This window comes from Phalacrocorax aristotelis, chromosome W (genome assembly GCF_949628215.1).
Source record: "Phalacrocorax aristotelis chromosome W, bGulAri2.1, whole genome shotgun sequence".
Classification (NCBI taxonomy): domain Eukaryota; kingdom Metazoa; phylum Chordata; class Aves; order Suliformes; family Phalacrocoracidae; genus Phalacrocorax; species Phalacrocorax aristotelis.
The window spans coordinates 22,338,922-22,357,043 of NC_134310.1; the positions used below are offsets into that span (position 1 = coordinate 22,338,922).

The 18,122-nt window shown below is 44.9% G+C and overlaps 1 protein-coding gene across 2 annotated transcripts in view; it reads right to left on the reverse strand.

Annotated features, from left to right (window-relative positions):
* LOC142049641 (SWI/SNF-related matrix-associated actin-dependent regulator of chromatin subfamily A member 2-like) overlaps positions 1-18,122 on the reverse strand; it is a 101,902-nt gene that overhangs the window by 73,238 nt on the left and 10,542 nt on the right. For both annotated transcript variants that reach the window (XM_075077521.1, XM_075077522.1), the window contains 2 exons: positions 16,658-16,885; positions 7,326-7,403 (listed from right to left, as the gene is read on the reverse strand). In XM_075077521.1, coding sequence (XP_074933622.1) covers positions 7,326-7,403; positions 16,658-16,885 — 306 coding nt within the window. The remainder of the gene's footprint in view (positions 1-7,325; positions 7,404-16,657; positions 16,886-18,122) is intronic.

Consider the following 18,122-nt stretch of genomic DNA (forward strand, 5'->3'; position numbering starts at 1 on the left):
ATCCCTTTCCTCCACCCGGCTGGAGGCAGGACCCCTCTCGTCCTGATCATGGCAGTCACAACTTACTTCCTGTAAATGTGAATCAGGAGTCCCTCTATTAGGCTTAGAAATAAAATCTGCGCTTCTACTCCTCTGTCTAGGGACTTGCTCACTGGAAACTGGAGCAGCAGCTTTCCTGGAAGAGCCTCCCTGAGTGACTCTTCTTCCTTGCAGTTCATGCACTCGTGCCTGTAGGGTTGAGGTAGGCTTGCCATCCCACCTCATCATGTCCTCTCCGTGGTCACGCAGGTAGAACCATAGGGTGGCCAGTGGTGTGTATCCCCTCCTTTGAGCCAAAGGACGCTTATTCCTAACAGCTGAGACACTACTCTGTCGAGGTGGGGAGTAGGACAGATCTTCTTTGAGTTGCTGGACCTCTTGGGATAGTTTCTCCACAGCAGAGACAAGCGAGGAAGAGATATTTGCTTCGTAATCCTGGAGTCTATCTATCACCTCTGCCACCGTTGGTGTCTCGTCATCTTTCCAGGACATTACTGCCAATGAGTTTGCATGCGAAGATGGTGCGCTCCGTACAAACTTCCGCCACATGGGTCGTGTGCACTCGGCTTCATCTGGATCTTTGGATGACCGTTGATCGTCCAGGTCACCATCAATCACCTCAAACACAGCTAATTCCCTTAGATACTGGATGCCTTTCTCCATAGTTGTCCATTTTCCTGGGCGATATGTAACATCTTCTTTAAAGGGATACCTTTCCTTCACTCCAGACAGGAGTCGCCTCCAGAGGCTGAGGGCTTGTGGTTTTTTTCCAATTGCTTTGTCAACGCCCCCTTCCCCAGAAAGAGATCCCAATTGTTTGGCTTCTTTTCCCTCTAGTTCCAGGCTACTGGCCCCATTATCCCAGCATCAGAGCAGCCAGGTGGCAATGTGCTCACCTGAACAATGGCTATAATCTTTTCGCATATCTCGCAACTCACTCAAGGACAGGGATCGGGTGGTCTCTATTTCATTTATTACTTCTCCCTCCTCTCCCCGCGATGGCCCTGGTTCTTCATCATCCCGTTCTAAACGAGTTGATGTCCGCTTCCAATATTTTGTCTTGTGTATGGGGGCAACTGATACTGGTACGGGTTTATTTTCTGAGCTAACTCCAGTACTTGTTGTGGGGGTTTGAGTGGCTGCAGTGCCTGTCCTCAGGGCTGGATTGTCTACAGTGCCAGTCACTTTGCATTTCAATCCAGAGACATTCTCTTCCCCCTGGGGGCACTGAATACTGTTGAGCAGGGCTAGGTATGCATGGGCCAGGCCTCAGCATGTTGCAGTTATCTGTGTCTCTCTGGAGTTCCCAGCATAACAACATACTTTCTCCAAATATTCTACTAGTTTTTCAGGATTCTGCACTTGTTCGGGGGTGAAACTCCAAAACACTGGGGGTGCCCACTGCCCTAGGTATTTGCCCATGCTATCCCACATGCCCTGCCACTCCTAACTATCAAGCCTTGGGGCAGATTTCTGGGTGATATTCTTAAGTTGCTTAGTCAAAACCAAAACAACATGCCCAAAAACTAACAATAAGGGCACCTTAACCACCCAAGGATGTTCAAGATACAAAAACGTTGTTGTAACAAAGGCACAGACATCATAGAACAAAGTTGCAAAGGTACTATTCTGTATTTCCTCCAGATAAAACCTCTCAGAGGAGGAGGTATAACTGCTAATTGTCTCAACAAGGTGGTATCCAAAGTACAGTAACGGTTTCAGCAAAAACCCCAAATACCAGATAAAGCTGAAAACGAGTGTTTGTATAACAAATCTTGTAGGCAAAACATTACTAATCACTGCAGAACACAGCAGACTCAAACAACCAACACCAATCTTTAACACCAACTGCAAAAAGGACAACATGGTGCTGTGACCAGCAGCTGTTGTTATCTCCAACCTTTGAGCCCCACGTTGGGCGCCAAAAAGACTGTTGTGGTTTAGCGGCAGCTCAGCCCCACACCGGTAGATGGGGGAGAGAATCAGAAGGGTAACGCTCATGGGTTGGGATAAGAACAGTTTAATAATTAAAATTAAAAGAAACAACAATAGAAATGCAATGTAAAGGAGAACAACAAGAGGCGCAAAGCCCCGGGGGAGGGGGGAAGGGAGGGGAGAGGGGGAGGGGGAACGAACCGCCGAAACAAACCGCACGTGCCGCAGCCGCTCGCTGCCCGCTGACCCGACGCCGCGCTTTTTCCGAGCTGCGACCTGCCCCCCCCTCAATATACTGGTCATGGTGTCACATGGTATGGAATGAACCTGCCATTGGCCAGTCGGGGTCAGCCGCCCCCACCATGGCCCCGCCCCTCCCAGCGTCCCCCCCGCCAGGCGGCAGAGCGCGGGAAGCTGGAAAAGGTAGCCGACCCCCACAGTGAGGAGAATTAACCCCTTCTCAGCCAAAACCAGCACACTGGTAAACATCAGAGGATCAGATGACTGACCTGGACCTGCCCAAACAAAACCCCTATGTGCTGTAGAAGGAGATAATGTCCCCATAGTGTGTGTAAGGAAGTGGCTGGGAAAGACAGCATGGGTTGCTTCTCCATCAGGAAAAGGCAAACCTGTTTGTAGGATTGCTTTTGTTCAGGGACCCAGGTGTACTTGGTGGGTAATGCAGGAGGATGGGGAAATCCAGCATGTACCCCAAGGAGATTTAACCTTGGGGGAAAATAACCCATGATTTGAGTTGATTATAATAAGTACTGCAGCAGGAATCAACTGAACCAACCCGAGCCTCACAAGAAGCTGTGCAAATGCAGCAGTGACCCAACCTGAGTTGGCTTTGGTGCCCAATAACTCAACACAACACACTGCCTCTCCTGTCCTGAGCAACCACCATAACAAATGGAGCTCAACTTATGGAGTAAATAAAAATTTTATGAAAATTTTACATTTTATGGGGGTGGCCCATAGACTAAGGGAATGCTATCTGTGTATATATCAAAGGATGGGAAGGGGAGAGGTTGTCAATGAGGATGTATTGGATAGTGTAAGACCTGAGCATGAGGTAAGCGGTATGGAATAAGGGGTGGAGATTGAACTGAGTCTGGCTGGGATGGAGTTAATTTTCTTCATGGCAGCCCATATGGTGCTATATTTTGGATCTGTGATCAAAACAGTGTTGATAACACACCAATAGCTTAGCTATTGCTGAACAGCTCTTACAGTGTCAAGGATTTTGCTGTTTCTCACTATTCCCCTCCCAGTGGGTAGGCTGGGGGTGGACAAGAAGTTGGGAGGGGACATATAATGTCATGCTCAGCAATAAAAATGGGGGTGTTGGGGAGGTAGCCATTGTCATGATACCAAGCTGGGTACTGGTCTACTTGTGTGAGGTGGTGAGTGATTGCCTTTGTATCACTTTTAAAAAATTTTTTTTCTTTTATTTCTTCTTCCTCTTTCCTTCACTTATTAAACTGTCTTTATCTCGACCCATGAGGAGCCGGAGTCAACCCACTACATGCTGTACTGCCATTTTGGCTTCAAGAAGAAAAAATAAATTAGCACAACTAGAGCATCAACTGCCATTTTGTTGGGAGGCCTAGAATTTTACTTTAATGGTAGATTTTAGACTGAGAATCTTTATTCAGGATAAGAATAGCATTAAAAATTACTTTCAACTTTTCCTTTTTATTTATCAGTTTTAACAGGACATGTAACACCCATTCAAGGATACTAATAAACAATGTTGAAATAGCTTTACATAGGACATTGAAACAGTCACTTCTCAATCTGGTTTTTGTCTACTCCAGTGGTCTCTTAAGTGGGGTGCATGCACCCCAGGGGATGCACACAACGATCCATTGGTGTGTGGGAAGAAAATATTAGAACTTCTACTTATATTTATTTATCTAAAACTTTAAGAAAGAAATTATCCTTAACTAATATCTAATATATGGATTGACACTGGCACCCTCACTCAGTCCATATGTCAGATGGTTATATGTCAAGTGCTGTACACAAGGTGTCCTGGGGGAAGAGTGGGTGGGTGTTCCACAACACGGAGGGGTTCACAGTGGCACCCTCATTCATTTGTTTGCTTTCAGCATATTGCAATATATTGCAGTTTATGTGCGCCCAGTTAAGTGGATTTAGAGATTATATTATCTAGTTTTAACTAAACTAACCCTCACAGAATGGACACGTGGCTTAAAAAGATTCTTGCAAAGAACCTGCAGATTGAAGATAATACTAATAATGCGAGCACAAGCAAACTACAAGAAAATGGCAGAGCTGACTCCTAGTAGGAGTTCTCTTTGTCAACCACATTACAAGGTAAAAACAATGACCATCTAATCAGATCTGACAAGAAGTTGGCAAAAAATATTCAAAATTATCAGGAAAACTATTTGAAATATGGATTTACATCCACTATCATCAATGTTGAACCTCGCCCTAAGTGTATATTGTGCCTTGAGATATTAGCTAATGATAGTATGAAGCCATCACGATTAGCAAGACATTTAAAAACTAAACATCCAGAACATGAAGACAAACCTCTACATTTTTTTTCAGCGATGTTTCAAGTCATGTGATACTCCCACATACCATTGGGGAAGCACTTGTTCTTCCTGCCACGGTAAGAATGGCTGAAATAGTACACAGAAAACAATATGGCAACAAACTAAAATGCATGCCTTTGTTAGCAAATGCTGTTGGAAGATGCATAGAAAACATTGCTGAAGATTTGAAGAAACAAGCATTAGAACGAATTACGCAGTGTGGGAGGGTTGCTATGCAGTTGGATAAAGTACAGATGTTTCTAACATGTCTCAGCTTACGTTGTTTGCTAGATTCTGTTTCAAGAATGAAATACAAAAGAACTACTTTTTCATGAGCTACTAAAGAAAAAATGCACCAGAGAAGATATATTCCCGACAGTAAATTACTTCTTTAATAAAAAACAATGCTTTGTGGAAAAAACATGCAAGCGCAACCACCGATGGAGCGGCTGCTTTGACTGGACTAAAAAAAAGGATCCCAGGGTAAGGTTACAAAGATAGCACCACACATGAAACTCATCCACTGCAAGCTACTGCAGCAAAGATGTTGGAGCCAGAAGTGCTACACAGTGCCATCAATGCGGTTAAGTTCATAAAAACAAGACCTGTAAATAGTAGAATCTTTGCAATACTTTGTAATGAGATGGGGAGTGACCATAGAAATCTTTTGTTCCACACAGAGGTTCACTTGTTATCTTGTGGCAAAGTGTTTAAGAGAGTTGTCAAACTTAAAGATGAGTTACACATTTTTCTTTCACAAAAAGACAAGTGTTCCAAATTTGCTGACCTTTTCTGTGATGACAAGTGGCTGCCAGTAGTATGCTACCTAGCACTTATTTTTGAAAAAATAAACACACTCAATGTGTCCCTTCAAGGTGAAGGTAACATTTTAACAAGGCATGAGAAAGTAACTGCTTTTTGAAAGAAACTCATGCTATGGAGAGAGCATTTGGAAAACAGCTTTTTGGAAATGTTTCCATCATTACGTGACTTTGTTGCTGAAAATGTGCATGACACCTATAAAAACTCTCATATTCATACACTTAAAAAACTTGGAAGCAGAATTTCCTAACCTGTTTAGAAATCTTCCAAATGAAGAGTTTCAGTGGGTTTTGAACCCATTTGTTAAAAACATAAAAATGCAACACCTTCTAATTAGTTTGCAAGAGTAACTGATTGACATCATGGAAGATGGAAATTTACTAGCCATATTTCAAGAGGAACCTTTGCACAATTAGTGGATGAGAGTGATAAATGAGTATCATGATTTAATAAGCACAGCCAATGATGCACTTCTTCCATTTGGATCTACGTATCTTTGTATCTTTCTCTCAAAATAGTCTTCAATTAAACAATGAGTTTCAATCCATGCTTTGGTTCTTTCTTTCTTGATCTTTAGCACTAAAATTCTGTTTCAGGCAGCAAATCATTTTCTACAGCACAGTGAACTCCAGATACTTAATTTTCAGCCCTGATGCATGATACAACAGCATTCACATCAGTCACTGTGTATCTGTCTTTCACATTCAGTTAGTGAGGTTGGATATAGAAACAGCCGGAAATTCCACACAGTGTGTAGAAGCAAGCATCTTTGATGGAGGACAGGAAGGAGACATTTGGCTAAATTATTCCTTTGAGTTATGGATCAAATTAGCATCTCTTGATTTCTGGCCTGCCAATCTCCTTACATCTGAATTATATTGAGGGAAATTTTAAAAGGACAGAGATCCCTGCAAGCATTTACTTCCAGTGCATCAAGTCTTTAATGCTGTCTGAGAAAAACTTAACTCTTTAAATAAAACTTAGCACCTAAAGGATTAGACTGGCACTGCAACATAATGCACTGCCACATAAGGGAACATGGCCTTTGCCAACTGTCCACCTGAAGTTTTGTAACTTGCATAGCTGTACAAAGACTATGTTTTATAGAATGAGATGGTGTGAGAATGTAATATCTGGGGTTCCTATTAACAATTGACTCCATGGATACTTCCTGATATACTTGCATGTTTATGCATATGTGAGAGTACCCATGTTGCTTCACTTCAGAGAACAGATCAACCTGCTCCCACCAGTGCAGAAAGACGAGACAGCGGTTTCCCTTCAATATTTATTTAAGTGTGCTCCTGTGGCTGCATCAATAATTGATAAGTCCTCCAGTAATCCCCACATTGGATACTTGCCAAAAGGCCAATTACCTACACTGATGTTTTAGTAATTATTCCATCAATGCTAACAAGGGCATTTGAACCACTTTCATCTAGGTGTGTTTTGAGACCTGTTCAAAGGTTTTAGTAGCAGAGACACAGGTAACTGAGCCCTTGACATAATCCTCAGCAAACCCAACTAATTCCTAAAGGAAAATAGCACCATCAAGTCCTATCTTACTAGTTTGTTAAATACCTGTACTTTCCCTAGCTAACACTATAACATGCGAGTACAAGAAGCGAGGAGTCATAAAAAAATGCTGTAGGATTAGCATGACAAGCTGTGATCATCAGTTTTGCACTAAATCCATCAAACCACCTACGAATCCTCCTCTGGATGGACAGTGTTCCACTGTACCACTCAGGAAGAATTTCTGCATTTTGTTTGTCATGTGAGGATGCTGCTCTGTTTAGATTCTTTCCTTTTCCCAGATGAACAATGTGAGTAAATGAAGCCTTTCCCTCACACAATAATAATCCAATGTTTGAACCACAGAAGGATAACATCTTTAGAAAAACAAAAGTGTTAAAAAAGGTAGAGAACATATACTAATTATCATCGTAATGTCCTTACCATGAAGAGATCAAACTCCTCTTCACGCCGAGCAATCATCTGATTGAGAGTCTCATCATCAGGAACTTCATCTTCTTCCTATTTAAACAGAAAAAGGCATTAGAAAAATAGAAAGCAATGTCCAAAGTGAAGCAACCATTAGCATTGAGCCACTGTTCAAATGATAACTCTCTCTCTCAAAAGGAGTGTGAAACGCTCAAATGAAAACTAAAACTTTGAAACTGCCTATCCAAATGTCTCTGTAAGGCCTCTCTACTCTCAAGGGAGTCCATAGCCCCTCCTGGTTTAGCATCATTGGCAAACTTACTTTACTTAATATACATTTGACTCCTGCATCCAGATCATTTCTAAAAACATTAAAAAGAACTGGACCTAAAATTGAACCCTGGGGAACCTCACTGGTGACTGGCCACCAGCCTGATGTAACCCCATTTCCAATAACTCTTTGAGCCCGACCCATCAGCCAATTGTTCACCCAAAGTATTGTGGACACATCTAGTTGTATGCTGGACCTTTGTCCAGAAGGATACTGTGAGAAAGAGTATCAAAAGCTCTACTAAAAAAAACCCAACAAACCACATCTACTGGATTCCCTTGGTCAACTAGAGGGGTGGCCTTGTCATAAAAGGGAATTAAGTTAATTAAGCGGGACATTCCCCTCGTGAAACCGTGCTGGCTAGGACCAATGACTGTGCTATCTTTCCGGTGTTTTTCAATAACTCCCAGAAAACTATTCACCATAATTTTTCCAGGAACAGAAGTGAGACTGACAGGCCTGTACTTACCAGGGTCATTCCATCTGGCCTTCTCTGAAAACTGGGACAGCATTTCATAGAATCATAGAATGGCTTAGGTTGGAAGGGACCTTTAGAGGTCATCTAGTCCAACACCCCTGCAGTGAGCAGGGACATCTTTAGCTAGATCAGGTTGCTCAGAGCGCCATTCCAACCTGACCTTGAATGTTTCTAGGGATGGGGCCTCCACTACCTCTCCCTGCAACCTGTTCCGGTATTTCACCACCCTCACTGCAAAAAATTTTTTCCTTATATCCAGTCTAAATCTACACTCCTTTAGTTTAAAACCATTACCCCTTGTCCCGTCACAACAGGCCTTGCTAAAGAGATTGCCCCCATCTTTCCTGTAGTCCCCCTTTAAGTACTGGAAGGCGGCAATAAGGTCTCCCCACAGCCTTCTATTCTCCAGGCTCAACAACCCCAACTCTCTCAGCCTGTCCTCGTAGGAGAGGTGCTCCAGCCCTCAGATAATTTTTGTGGCCCTCCTCTGGACCCACTCCAACAGCCCCATATGCTTCCTGTGCTGAGGACTCCAGAGCTGGATGCAGTACTCCAGGTGGGGTCTCACCAGAGTGGAGCAGAGGGGCAGAATCACCTCCCTCAGCCTGCTGGCCATTCTTCTTTTGATGCAGCCCAGGACACGGTTGGCTTTCTGGGCTGCAAGACCACATTGTTGGCTCATGTCCAGCTTTCCATCCACCAGTACCCCCAAGTCCTTCTCCACAGGGCTGCTCTCAATCCCTTTCATCCCCCAGCCTGTATTGATATTGGGGGTTGCCCCGACCCAGGTGCAGGACCTTGCACTTGGCCTTGTTGAACCTCATGAGGTTCTCACAGGCCCACCTCTCCAGCTTGTCCAGGTCTCTTTGGATGACATCCCGCTCTTTTGGTGTGTCAACTGCACCACTCAACTTGGTGTCATCTGCAAACTTGCTGAGGGTAGACACGATCCTGCTGTCTAAGTCACTGATGAAAATGTTAAACAGCACTGGTCCCAGTACGGACACCTGAGGGACACCACTCATCACCGGTCTCCATCTGGACATTGATCCATTGACCACTACCCTCTGGCTGCGACCATCCAGCCAGTTCCTTATCCACCGAACAGTCCACCCATCAAATCTGCATCTCTCCAGATTAGAGAGAAGGATGCTGGGGGGTGACCATGTCAAAGGCCTTACAGAAGTCCAGATAGATGACAACCCTAGCTCTTCCCTTGTCCACTGATGTAGTCACTCCATCATAGAAGGCCACGAGGTTGGTCAGGCAGGACTCGCCCTTGGTGAAGCCATGCTGGCTGCCTCAGATCACCTCCCTGTCCTCCATGTGCCTTAGCATAGCTTCTCGGAGGATCTGTTCCATGATCTTCCCCGGCACAGAGGTGAGGCTGACAGGTCGGTAGTTCCCACGGTCCTCCTTTCTACCCTTTTTAAAGATGGCCACAATGTTTCCTTTTTTCCAGTCCCCAGGGACTTCACCTGACTGCCATGACTTTTCAAATAGCATGGAGAGTGGCTTAGCGACTACATCAGCCAGTTCCCTCAGGCCTCTGGGATGTACCTCATCAGGTCCCATAGACTTGTGTATATCCAGGTTCCTCAGGCAGTCATGAACCTGATCTTCCCTTACAGTGGGAGGGTCTGCTCCCCCAGTCCCTGTCTTGCGGTCCATCCACTTGAGAGGTGTGGGAAGAGAGGTTACCAGTGAACACTGAGGCAAAACAGTTGTTGAGTACCTCAGCCTTCTCCTCCCTCGTCTGTTGATACTAGGCCACCATTCTTGTGCATCGGGGGGGGGGGGGGTACGCTTTCTTTAACCTTCCTTTCCTGGTTGATGTACCTGTAGAAGCCCTTCTTGTTATTCTTTGCATCCCTTGCCACATTCAGCTCCAGCTGTGCTTTGGCCCTCCTGACCCCATCCCCACACAACCAGGCAGCGTTCCTATACTCTTCCCAGGACACCTGTCCCTGCTTCCACTGCCTGTGCAGTTCCCTCTTGCTCTTTAGTTTGACCAGCATGTCTCGATTCAGCCATGCTGGTCTCTTCCCTTCCTTGCCTGATTTCTTACACCTGGGAACGGAGAGCTCTTGCACTCTATGGAACACGCCCTTAAAGATCTGCCAGCTCTCTTCTGTTCCCTTGCCCCTGAGGACCGTTTCCCAGGGGGTCCTGCTGACTAACTCCTTGAAGAGCTGGAAGCTTGCTTTCCTAAAATGTAGAGTCCTGACTATACTTCTCGCTTTTCCCGTATCCCTCAGGAGTGTGAACTCCACCAGTGCGTGATCGCTGCAGCCCAGGCTGCCTCCAATCTTGACGTCGCCGGTGAGCTCACTTGCATTGGTGACCATCAGGTCCAGTATTGCATCCCCTCGGGTAGGGCTGTCTACTACCTGTCTCAAGAAGTTATCCTCAAGGCATTCTAGGAATCTCCTGGATTGCCTACAGCTTGCCCTGCTACTTTTCCAGCAGATGTCAGGGTGGTTGAAGTCCCCCAGTAGGATGAGAGCCTGCGAGCGCGAAGCCTCCTAGAGTTGGAGGAAGACGGCTTCGTCAGTAGGCACCCCTTGATCAGGCAGCCTGTAGTAGTCACCAACCACAAGGTTCCCTCTGTTGCCTCAGTCTCTGGTTCTTCCCATAAGCTTTCAACCTGCTTGTGGTTATTCTTCAGTCAGGAGCTCACTCCTTCCCGCTCTGAGTGGTGGAGGGGGGTGGGGACTGGGCTACTTTCTGTCTCCCTGTGCTTTTTCCTTCATGCGTTTGCTGTGGTTTTGCTGTGGTTTTGCCACTTTAGGAAGGATCCTCTGGCAGACCGTCTGCTCTGGAAAACTTTGCCTCGGTGGCTTCGCCACTTGCCACTTCGTCACTTTGCCGTTTGCCAGCTTCCAGTCGACTGGGACCTCTCCAGACTCCCAAGACCATCGAAAAATAATGGAGAGAGGTCCCACGATAACATCAGCCAGCTCTTTCAGTACCCTGGGATGAACCCCATCGGGCCCCATAGACCTATGTGCATCCAGCTGGAGCAGCAAGTCTCAAACAACTGCAGAGTCGATTGGGAGTTTATCACTCCCCCAGTCACGGTCTTCCAACACAGGGCTCTGGGGGCCCCAGGGACCATCATCAGCGTTGAAGACAGAGGCGAAGAAAGCATTAAATGTCTCCGCTTTCTCTACGTCCCTATTTGTGAGGTGACTGACCCCATCGAGCAATGGACCAATGTTATCTCTGATTCTCCTTTTGCTGTTAACATATTTTTAAAAAGCCCTTTTTGTTGTCCTTCACAGTACTGGCCAGCTTCAACTGCAGTTGAGCTTTGGCCGCACGAATTTTCTCCCTACAGTGGCAAACAGCATCTCTGTAGTCCTCCCGTGTCGCCTGTCCTTGCTTCCGATGTCCGTATGCTTTCCTTTTCCGCCTAAGTTCTAGAAGATGATCCCTGCTCAGCCAAGCCAGCCTTCTGCCCCGCTTGCTGGACTTCCGACTCTTTGGACTTGCCTGCTCCTGGCTCTTAAAAAGTGACCAGCATTCATGGACCCCAATACCTTCAAAAGCAGATTCCCTGGGGACCTTCCTAACTAGCTCCTCCAGCATCCCGAAGTCTGATCTCCCCAGGTTCAGGGTCGAAGTTTTGCTGGCAGTTTTTCTCCTATTGCCAGCAATTTGAAACTCAGCTTCTTCGTGGTCACTGTGACCAAGACAGCTACCAATCGTCACTTTGCCCATGAGTCTGTTTACAAACAACAAATCTAGGAGGGCACCTTTCCTAGTCAGCTCCCTTAGTACCTGCACCAAGAAGTTATCTTCAGCGTGCTTCAGGAATTTCCTGGACCTGTTTGTGTCTGCTGTATGGTATTCCCAGTTGACGTCTGGGAAGTTAAAATCACCCATAAGGACAAGGGCAGCTGATTGTCGTGGTTCAGCCCCAGTCGGCAACTAAACACCATGCAGCCGCGATTGCTGCCTCCCTCCCCCGGCCAGCTCCTCCCAGTTAACATACTGTTAACATTCCTTTGGCCGGTTTGAAACCGCTCTCTTAGCTGTGCCCCCTCCCCTCCCGGCTTCTTGTGCACCTGGCAGAGCATGGGAAGCTAGAAAAGTCCTTGACTAGTATAAACACTACCTAGCAACAACTAAAACATCAGTGTGTTATCAACATTATTTTCATACTAAGTCCAAAGCACAGCACTATGCCAGCTAGAGTGAAGAAAATTAACTCTATCCCAGCTAAAACCATGACATGATCTATAGATATCCCTTAATTCCTTAAAGAATAACTCATCGATGTCATCGTCCTGGCTGGGTGGTCGATAGTAGACTCCCACAACAACATTGGCTTGATTTGTTTTCCCCTTAATCCTTACCTAGAGGCTCTCAACCGTGTCCTCGCCAACTGTGAGCACCATACAGTCCAACCCCTCCCTTACATACAGCACCGACTCCCTGCCTCGCCTGCCCTGCCTATCCCTCATGAAGAGCCTATAGCCGTCCATCACAGCACACCAGTCACAGGACTCATACCATCAGGTTTCACTTATGCCAATGATACTGTAGCTCTGGGACTGGGCCAAAGCTTCTAGCTCCTCTTGTTTATTCCTCATGCTGCGCACATTAGTATAGAGACATTTCAAATGTGCTCCAGTGTAATCAGCACATCGTGGAGCGGACCAAAGGACCTCGCTAGCACACTGTCCCGCAAACATTGGCATGCCATCCCATGGCTTATCACTAGCGAGCCTGGTTTTATCCCTTTCCCCTTCAAATCTAGTTTAAAGCTCTTTCAATGAGCCCTGCTAACTCCTGCGCAAAGATCCTTTTCCCCCTTTGAGAAAGGTGTACCCCGTCTGCTGCCAGCAGGCCTGGTGTCATGTAGACCGACCCATGATCAAAAAACCCAAAATTCTGCCAGCGACACCAGTCACAGAGCCAGGTATTGATCAGCTGGGTCTTCCTGTTTCTTCCAACAACATTCTCTGCAACTGGAAGGATAGAGGAAAACACTGCTTGTGCTCCTGATCCCTTAACCGGTCATCTGATAGTCACTTTTGATCGCTCTTGGACTTCTTATTGCAACTTCATCGCTGTCTACATGAAAAAGCAATAATGGATAATAATCCAAGGGCCGTACCAGGGTAGGAAGTTTTCTCATAACATCTTTAACCCGGGCCCCAGGGAGGCAGCAGACTTCCCGAAGAGTGTGTCTGGTGAAGATCCATCTTTTTGACAAAAAGCTATTTCATAAAATCAAAAACATTCATTGGCAAAATCAACCAAAACTCTAGGATTCAACTGAAAACGTAAATGTTGAAGAGCTATGGTGCCCATTTTTAACATGATCAGGCTCCATAATGCTCAGTTCCTCTCTCCAAATACAGCAACTATTTTGAAAGTACATGCCATTTTAAATTTCATAACAGGGCACTCAATCAAAGCTACAAACATTAGTTTGGTTCCCACATAAAAACCTTAAAACATTTACTGAATCTGTGTTACAGGATACTGTAAACCTACAGTTAAGGGTTTTACGTGACAATAAATGTTTCGTACTCGCTAAAATGGAGGTGGAGTAGAATGCAGTATATACTACCTCAAAATTGACTTTCTACAGTCTCTTATTTTCAAAATAATCCAAAGAAGCCCGCATCTATAACTATATATCCCGTTTTCCCTCCATTGGTAAGATTTCTACACTTCAGGAAAAAAGTATGATTACTGCTTCAGCTCTCACTAAATACTCATGTAATCTGTAATTCAAACATGAAATAAGTAAAGCAGTTGGAACAGTGATAGTGTTCTGACACAGTATTCTGGTGGCATAAGCTCTGGAACTGTTCGCTCCACACCCCACCAATATTTCATACATTCAATATTTGGAAAAAGCTAGCTGTTCTTTTTTTTTTTTAAAAAAAAAAACCACCACCTCATTACATATTTTGTGGGTGTGCATATACCTGAACGCATGTGTGTATGGGAAGACATGAAAATAAGAAGTGGAAGGGTATAGAAGAAATTTGAGAGTTTAAAAAAAACCCACCAACCCTAACAACAATGAAAAAAAATCACATGAATAAAAAGCCTTCTGCGCTGGTTTTGGCTGAGAAGGGGTTAATTCTCCTCACCGTGGAGGGTCGGCTACCTTTCCAGCTTCCCGCGCTCTGCCGGGTGGCGGGGGGGGGAGGGGTGGGTGGGGTGGGGTGGGGCTGGGAGGGGCAGGGCCATGGCGGGGGCGGCTGACCCCGACTGGCCAATGGCATGTTCATTCCATACCATGTGACACCATGACTAGTATATTTCGGGGGGGGGGGGGGGCAGTTTGCAGCTCGGGGGAGGCGTGGTGTCGGGTGGTGACCAATTGTGTCGCGTGCGGTTTGTTTCGGCGGTTAATTCCTCACCTCCCCGGCTCCCCGGGGTTTTGCGCCTCTCGTTGCTCTCCTTTCCATTGCATTTCTGTTGTTGTTTCTTTTAATATGAATTATTAAACTGTTCCTATCTCAACCCACGAGCATTACCCTTCTGATTCTCTCCCCCATCTACCGGTGGGGGAGTGAGCGAGCGGCTGTGTGGGGCTGAGCCGACGGCTAAACCACGGCGCCTTCATTAAGCAAGCTATTAAAAATTGCCTCCAAAATCCTGCAAAAGACTACAAGAAGTCCAAAATATTTGGATTCTGAACTAGTGAAACGCTCTCTCTTCCTCTCAATGTGTGGGCATTTACTACCTTCTTGAATTACTCAATAATATTTTTTCCTTCAGTTTTATCATATTTTTCTCTAAACCCAGAAATGTGCAGAGCTAGAAGAGAAAGTATGTGTAATTTTTAATGTAGTCTAGTAAAAAACACAAGTGAATATTGTGAGACGTATACAACAAATAACACTGATGCAACATATCACATATTAAGCTAAGTTTTGACCGATGACATCTTCAGTGCCCTCTTTGGGAGCATTCCTAGAATGCATTTTCAGAGAAGTCCCAATCCTACAAAAAGGCATGTTTGTAACTGAATGACAGGGAGCAGCAACATTGCTTTTAATATATATCACACTGGAAAAAATTGTATGAACATGTGAAGTAATAGTATAAATCAAACCTGTATCACAGTGAATATAAAAAAATGTATTAGCTTTGTTATTTCACAGTTTTAACTGCTTTCAATACAAAAGATTTAATGGCTACTGAAGGAATTTCTTTTAATATGGAAAGATTCTGGCAGATATTCACAAAGATCTTGCTTAAATTTTATTAAAAATAGTTAAGTATTTTGAAAGCCTAAAATAAAGAATTACAGATGACAAAACCTTTCAATAACCTAAGCCAGCTCATTAAGCCACAGAAATTATATCAGGATCTGACAGTTACTCTGTTTAAGCTGAGAGATATGTTAGGCATGCAGAAATACTGTTATTTTAATTAAGATAGTTAATTGTTTTGTTGAATTGTTTGGAGACAATATGAAAATTAGGCTCCTTTAAGGAATCACAGACTCACAGAATAGTTGAGGTTAGAAGGGACCTCTAGAGACTGTCTAGTCCAACACACACACCACACACACACACCCCCCCCCGATACTTGGTATAGGCTCAGTTGACTCTGATGCCTCCCTTGACGGAGCTTGTTCCGCCTCAATTGTTCCCAGGGCACTATACCTGTTCTGTAATTGCAGATCTGCAGGCAGAGGAGTCGTCTTCATTCTGTTGCCAGAAGTCACAAGCTTCAGGTCCTCCCTGACATGGGAGTCTCCATCTACTGGTTATAGGGTCACATGATAATTTGGGTTGGAAGGGTCCTCAGTAGGTCATCTAGTCCAACCTCCTCAAAGCAGGGTCAGCTACAAGATTGGACCAGGTTGCTCAGGGCTTTATGCTCCTCTGAGCACAGCCTCTAAATGTACCTCCTTTGCATCATTTGCAAGCTTTTGCCTCTGCAGGGTCTCTGAAGACCATCTCCTGCCCATGCTACGCAGCTGTATTGGGAGCCTTATGGAAGACATTGTATTCGAGGAGTTAGGGATCTTGAACAGGCTGTCTACTCTATTGGGGCTTGTACTTAGGGCTTGAGAAGCCCATATGTTATTAATATAACCTGTAGCTTGCAATATCTCTTTGGTAAAGGTAAATTGTATGTGGATCAAGGGGTGGAATGTGGAGATCCTGACCGAGAAACCGTTGCACATTGAGGAGCTAGTGATCCACATAACAGTTAATGGGAGTAGGCCCAGGCCTGTGCTGCGCCGCACAAATTCCTTGGCCACAGGATAAACTCAGACAGCTCATTGCAACTGAGGAGCCTGCAGGCAGCTCCCACTTGGTACCGGTGACTACGCCACCTACATGGCCTCGCCTTTATCTAACAGTGCAGCAACAAGTTCTCATGAGAATATCCTTTAGGAATAGAGTTGTTTTCCTGTAAGGAAATTATATAATAGCTTGCAGTTTCGAGCAGTCCCAAGCTGCACGCAAACTGCACTCTCGCCTACCAGTTATATAGCTGCTTCCCAAGCGCCAACTGAATCATCTTTGAATTTTTTTTTAACTGCCTTACCTCATTTTCTTCCTCATGTTCTAATATAGCCTGTAGAAAAGCCCTCCGCTCATGGCTTGAAGATTTCTGATCAAACATTCCAGCCTGAATAACTTTTTGATCTACATTCAGTTTATACTTTGCAGCAGCGAGTATCTTCTCCTCCACACTGTTCACAGTGCACAGTCGCAGGACTCGAACCTCATTCTGCTGACCAATTCGATGAGCTCGGTCTTGGGCCTGCAAGTCCTATTAGGCAAAGAATATGGAATGATGCATAACGTAACTGCTACACAAATCACTCCCTGCTTAAAGGACACTGTAACGTTGGGTTTTATTAGCATAACAAAAAGAAGTGCTCAAGCTACAGCCCACCACAATTCATCTAGCTCATTCCTGACTATCCTCCTTCTTGGGAATTCATCAGACCCAGGCAGGCAAACTGGAGGGAAAAAAATATGTGCATGCTCTGTACAAGGTGAATGCAGTAAGTCTAACACTTCTTGAAAGCATGTGCAGTAAGTGACCAAGATAGGCCACAGTGTGCAATTCTTCTCTGCCACTCAGAGTTCATGGTCTTTCAGGCCAGAAAGGAACCCTGACATAAAGCAACTCTCCAGCCCAGGTACAAGAACAGAGGCAACAATATAAATAGGTATACATTATAAAGTACAGATATAAACCTGTGTAGCTAAAGCAAACCACTATTTCTGAATATCTTAAATGCATTAGTAATTTTATGTATTGGGTCTGGCTAGAATGGAGTTAACTTTCTTCATACCAGCCTGTCAGGGGCTTTTGCTGGTTTTGTCTGGGATAGAGTTAATTTTCTTCATAGTAGCTAGTATGGGGCTATGTTTTGGATTTGTGCTGAAAACAGTGTTGATAATACAGAGATGTGTTTGTCATTGCTGAGCAGTGCTTACACAGAGTGTAAAATGTGTTCATCTGATTCGTGTCAATATGGAACAATGCTAGGGTCACACGGTGAAGTGTGACCCTCTAACATTTGACCGTTCTGTTTGTGCTTGTGTAACCGAGGGCCGTTCAATTGACTTGTTAACTGTCTTAATGGTTGGAATGTTGATTGGCGATTTGTTAAGTTAATTGTTAAGAAAGAATTTTAGTTAGGAGTAGAAACTAACACCTGAGAATTTTAACAAGATAATAAATAACGCTTAGGCCAGACAAGAGGGCATTAGCAGTGAATGCTTCATTGACAAGAAGCCTCCTAAAAGGATACAATTCAGTAGAACTTCAAGGACTAACAGTGGAAACATCTTGCTACAAAGGAGAGTGCCAAGATAAGGGAAGACCACAAATCAGCCAGCAGTGATAACAGGGAACTTCTTGGCTCAGAAGGCGCTGAAGCATGGAAACTGGGGAAAAGGTAATTCCGGCAGGGGGAGATTGCAACCACCGACCCAATTCAGGACCAAAAAGACTTGCCCCCCCACACCCGTAAAGAGCATGCGGGCTAATCTAC